This window comes from Limulus polyphemus, unplaced genomic scaffold (genome assembly GCF_000517525.1).
Source record: "Limulus polyphemus unplaced genomic scaffold, Limulus_polyphemus-2.1.2 Scaffold778, whole genome shotgun sequence".
In the NCBI taxonomy this organism is placed as follows: Eukaryota; Metazoa; Arthropoda; class Merostomata; order Xiphosura; family Limulidae; genus Limulus; species Limulus polyphemus.
Window position 1 is genome coordinate 113476 of NW_013666388.1, and position 6210 is coordinate 119685.

Consider the following 6210-nt stretch of genomic DNA (forward strand, 5'->3'; position numbering starts at 1 on the left):
CTTTTTCTATCACGTAAGGATCCATATTCGTTTGACATCAATGTTCTTCTCATTTCTTCAGTTTGTTTATATTTTTGTTAACAAACATAATGATAAAAAATATTCATTGTGGTAAAAGAAATAATAATCCTTACGTGATAGAAAAAGAAAAAGAATATTATTTTCGAAATCTGCGTAGCTGAATTATGGAAAATCCGTTATTAATACCAAAACAACTTTGATGAAGTTTAAATTCGCAGGCAGAAATATCAATTCGGAATATCAAAATACGTGTTATCACTATAAGCTCTTTTGATGAAAGGTAGAATCATAAAAGCTATTTGTAGATAAAAGCGTTGTTTTTGAAGCAGAAGCGAAACTCCTAATTACTGGGAGATGAGTAAGACCTTTGTATAAAACAAAGATATTAATTATCGTTATATTTTGAATCTTTGCGTTAGGTAAGAGAAAAGCACAGGCTTATATATAGACTTAAAATAAGACCAAAAACTCGAGTGCTTTCGAATAGTTGACTATTCTTTTTCAGGAGAACAAACATTTTGCTCTACTGAAGAAGAATAGTTAACAATTCGAAAGCGCTCGAGTCTTGGGTCTTATGTAAGTCTATTACACTTTATATGTGATCCTTTGTGCTAACTCTTTATAAAATATATATATATATATATTGTTTGTAATTAAGCACAAAGCTACACAATGGGCTATCTGTGCTCTGTCCACCACGGGTATCGAAACCCGAATACTAGCGTTGTAAGTCCGCAGACATACCGCTGTGCCACTGGGGGGCATATACATACACACATATGGGCGCCCGCAGGGAGGGGCGACCCCCCCTGGATTTTCAAAAAGAAAAAGTTACTAGATATGTAAAATTCTTCTTCTATGTTTTTGGAAAATTATAAGGTATTTGTATTTCGATTTCATAATTTTTTTTCAAACTTGAGTTACTTGACCTCCCTAATTTTTTTTTTCTGCTGACGATCTTCCACACACACACACACACACACTTATACATATATAGATACCAGTGCGGACAATCAATGTTTTAGGTTTCTCGTAGCAGATGGTACGTCACAGTTATTATTATTACTACACGTGCTCTCACGTCATTATATTCTTTATATAGACGAAAATAGCTTGTTATTAACGGATAAGATATTCTGAAATACAGCAGCTGCATTAATGGGGAAAAGCTAGGTTTGCGTAATCACTAATGAGTTCATCGACGTGTTAGTTTATTATATAAATATTGATTCTTTATCGAAAACAAGGATTTTATCTACTTAGTGAGCCCGCAAATGTAAGTCTTATTATAAAAAAAATAGTCTTAATATATGTATGACATTGTATGATAATTACGCCTTTTTGAACAATTATAACGTTCTATAATAACAACTAGAACTGATTCTGCATCAGTGTTAAAACAACCTATTGTGAAATCTATTATAGGAGTTTCATCTGTTTTTAGACTTGTGTGACGCTCACAAATTGAAATGTTTCATTACGAGGCCACCTTGAGAACAAAGAATATCCAAATGAAAGTTCGCAAAATGATCAAGTTTATTAAAATACTTCAAAACGGCTTCTTTTTTCTAAAGGAAAAATAACAGTAACGTAGTATCCAAACAACTAATCTATTAACTCGCCTGTTTCACGTCGTTTCGTTCCGTCGTAAATAACGAATGATTGTGAAATGAACGCTAAACAACGATTCAGTGTGAGTGAGTTATATATTTTTTTTGTTTGTTATTTTAGCTTACATTAATCCCTAAGGAACATTTCAGTAAGTGATGCATTATATATCGGTTTGAAATTCGAAAATTTCTGTGAACGTTTAGAAAGTATATTTGTCTGCATTAGTTGAAGTTCAGTATAGGAAAAGAAAAAAATGACTAGAAAAAAATAGGAAAAGCACTGGTACCGAGGGTACATTACAAGAGTGACGATCAAATCCCACTATTCGGTAAGATAAGAGTAACTCAAGAGTTGATAGAGTATGCTGTTGATTGATTGCTTTTCCTCTAGTCTATCAGTTGAAACTTTGGAACGACGGCTTTTTTTAGGATAGCCTTTATGTAGCTTTGCACAAATTATAAGACAATTTTAAAACTTTAAAAACTATGTTCAACATTGTTTCATCGACCCGATCTAAATATCTACTGCACATTGTTTCATCGACCTGATCTAAATATCTACTGAACATTGTTTTATCGACCTGATCCGATTATCTACTGAACATTGTTTCATCGACCCGATCTAAATATCTACTGAACATTGTTTCATCGACCTGATCCGATTATCTACTGAACATTGTTTCATCGACCTGATCCGATTATCTACTGAACATTGTTTATCGACCTGATCCGATTATCTACTGAACATTGTTTCATCGACCTCATCTGATTATCTACTGAACATTGTTTCATCGACCTCATCTGATTATCTACTGAACATTGTTTCATCGACCTCATCTGATTATCTACTGAACATTGTTTTATCGACCTAATCTGATTATCTACTGAACATTGTTTTATCGACCTAATCTGATTATCTACTGAACATTGTTTCATCGACCTGATCCGATTATCTACTGAACATTGTTTCATCGACCTGATCCGATTATCTACTGAACATTGTTTCATCGACCTGATCCGATTATCTACTGAACATTGTTTCATCGAACACATCCGATTATCTACTGAACATTGTTTCATCGATCTCATCTGATTATCTACTGAACATTGTTTTATCGACCTGATCTGATTATCTACTGCATGTCTTGAGTCAAAATTAACTGCTTAACTTCAAACTTATATTATGATCATGTTAAATATTTTGTAACTTTTATTCTTTGGAAAGACACTTTTTGTTACTCTCGGCGCCTCCTAGTGGCTCAGCGGTAAGTCTGGAGGCTTATAACGCTAAAAATCGGGTTTAAATACCCGCGGTAGGCACAGTACAGATAGTCTGTTGTGTGACTTTGTTCTTAACAAGCAAAAGTTACCCTTGCCATCTTTGGAGTGACATCTATACGTTGATTTTCTTTTTGCCTAATTTAGAAATATTGCTAAATATATTTGTCTGAAAAGAAAATTACAAAGAAAATATGCAAATTATTTCGTTTAAATGAAGACTGAAAATCGTTCGTGGTTTAATTGTAGATTTGCTAAAACATATAACATAGATACAGATTATGAATGTTTGTTTCTTTTTTTTTTCATAATTAGTATTCTCCTCATCAAATCTTAAATTAGAAGATAAAGCTTAGATCTTGCTCTTTTCTACAGCAATAGGATACTTACCATCAGCGTAATTTGATTGCAACAAACGGATAAATGAGGTAAAAGATTGGCCCCAGGTAGGATTTTGTAGGTTGTTACAGCTACCATCTATGGTTCGGTATTTTGTCGATTGGCAAAGGGGAATTCGAGGACAAACAGAGCTCGCTATAGTGTCCTTCAAACTAAATTGTGGTAGACTGTTTCTGCTCTGTGTGGGGTTCAAGCGCAAACTAGAGAGACAACAGTTCTCATTAAATTAGTAATTAGTAAAATAAAACTAGTAAAATACGAAGACAGTTTATGCTCTATGTGGTGTTCAAGCGTAAACTAGAAAGATAATAGTCCTCATTAAATTAATAATTTGTAAAATAAAACTGTAGTAAATACAAAGACTGTTTATGCTTTGTATGGAGTTGGATTGCATACTAGTAGGACAATAAAGTAAACTTTAGTAAAATAAAAGGTAAATGAACTAAACCGGAAGTTGAATCCACTGATCTGACTGTTCCGAAGTGTCTTCATTCTAAGCGAAACTTTATTCTAATTGCGTTGTGTTATTTACTTATAACAATCTGATACATATATATAAATATATGTATATATAAAATCACGTATCAAAATATAAACTTTTGGTTAAGACATCGAAATGAATTATAACATCTATGCACTTTTACTTAGTTTGATACAATTTCCGTTAGGTGGCGTCATTTTTTTTACATACTTGACTGTATAATTCTATAAAAGAACACCTTGTCGTATCTGTAGGCTAAACGTTGTATAATAAACAGTTTTTAAGAAAATCGAAAACATTAAAATTCATTTTGCTTCTTTTCCGTTTTGTCACTTACAGTAATAATAAAGAAAAAGATTCTCAGATGAGCTCCATCATTTTAAAAGCCCTCTCACGAGCCAGTGGGGAACATTTTTGTTAAAAAAAACAAAATAAAATACTACCGAATCCGGTTTTTCTTAATTTGAACTGAATTTTTTTGGACATTTTTATTAGCTAAAATAAGACATTTCCCACACTCTTTTAGCGTTGGGGCTGCGAAAGGTGATTTGAAGTGCTAAGGTGATTGAAATCCGTCAGCGCATCACGAGCTTAACAGCCAAGCACAAGAAGCATGGAAGTCTCCAAATGACACGCAGAGGTATTCAGGAACCGCTTAGAACCATCTTGGTAGATACTGTGCAGCAACTGAATACTATATTATGCTCGTAGCTTCTTTCAAAGTGTTCCTGTCTGCTGATCCTACTGCTGACTATCGTGATGCTTTGACCTTCTCTACCGAATCGCAGGTGAAATCGTTCTTATCTCAATTGAAGGCTAAACATAAAAAAGTGATAGCAGAAGCATAAAAGGTTGGCAGTTGCTTAATTAAGGATGCTAAGAATGTGGCTTTATTGATGTATACTGGATTTACTCCCAGCGGGTAGACTTTAGTACTAGCTAGTATGGAGACTTTAGGATGCTGTATTTCACTTAAAAATTTATCAATTAACAAACGAAAATTTATCTCGAAGTTGTCTCGAAAAGATACTTCCAAAACCACCCTCTTTTGGAGTTTCCACATTGAACTTACTTTTAATATTTAACAAATTGTAGTGTAAAGACACCCCTTGGCTCCTGAGGGATGTGATAAATACAGTTAATGACTCAACTTGAAACGACACTTTGTGGTAAGATGAGGAACATGTTAAAAATACTTCTTACTACAGAGGATGAAAAACAAATTCAACCTTAAAATCCCAGTGTTCGAAATACTAGACTGAAATATAAAATCACTTCAATTTTCATTTAGACCAGAAGACCCCATCATACAAATTATAGACCCCATAAATGGAGCATTTTTGTGAAAATTTGTGCTAAAATCCAAATAGATTCGACAAACCGTTGTTTTACTGAACTGTATGATTGATATTATTGTGACATCTAGTAGTTTTGAGTATATTTTTTATAGTAATTATTTTTATTTTTTTGTTAGTAGTGTTTATCTGCATCTAATTGTTCAACCTCGAAAAATGTTTATAACAAGCTGTATAAGAAATTTAAATTGACTGGTATGACAGGAGAGTTAGAAGATTATAGAAGATCAAGAAAGTTGGTGAAACAGGAAAATATGACATAAAAAGGATGTATGAGAAAAGGTTGGCTGAAAATGTAAAAGCCCCCCCCCCCTCCCAGTAGCACAGCGGTATGTCTGCGGACTTAAAACGCTAGAAACTGGGTTACGATATCCGTGATGGGCAGAGCACAGATAGCCCATTGTGTAGCTCTGTGCATAAATTCAAACAAACAAAATGTAAAATTGAACAATAAGGATTTCTTTAAACACATAAAGAGTAAACAAAATGTTAGGATGGGGTAGGAACCTTGAGGGATGATAAAGGAAGGCTCGTATCTGATGATTATAAGATGGATGGGTCATTAAATCTTGCTTATTCTGCAATTTTTACTAACGAAGATTTAAGCAGCATTCCACATCTTGAACAACTGATAGATGGAAACAAGATCGAACAAGATGGCTGCATTAATTCTGAGCTAGTTAAGAAACATTCAGAAAGTTTAAATTACGATAAGGCTCCTGGGCCATATAATATTTCACCAAGGAGGTTAAAGATTGGACATGTGAGCCACTTGCTATTATTTTTTGTCAGCCCTCGAATAGTGGGCAGGTACTAGAGGATTGGAAGTTAGCTAACGTAATTCCTCTTTTCACAGGAGGTGATAAAAATTGTCTCAGTAATTATAAACCCATTAGTCTTACGTCAGTTGTGGGAAAAGTTTTGGAAAGTCTGATAAAATATGCTTTGCAAAGTCATTTAACAAAGTTTATAATTATATTCGATAGCCAACATGGTTTCACTAAGGGAAAAATCTTGCCTTACAAATCTTCTGACATTCTTTGAAAAAGTTACTGCTTATGTAGAT

The 6210-nt window shown here is 33.7% G+C and overlaps 1 protein-coding gene across 2 annotated transcripts in view; it reads right to left on the reverse strand.

The window, feature by feature from the left end:
- LOC106460479 (peroxidase-like) overlaps positions 1-6210 on the reverse strand; it is a 51517-nt gene that overhangs the window by 19943 nt on the left and 25364 nt on the right. For both annotated transcript variants that reach the window (XM_022387215.1, XM_013920178.2), the window contains exon 7: positions 3300-3508. In XM_022387215.1, coding sequence (XP_022242923.1) covers positions 3300-3508 — 209 coding nt within the window. The remainder of the gene's footprint in view (positions 1-3299; positions 3509-6210) is intronic.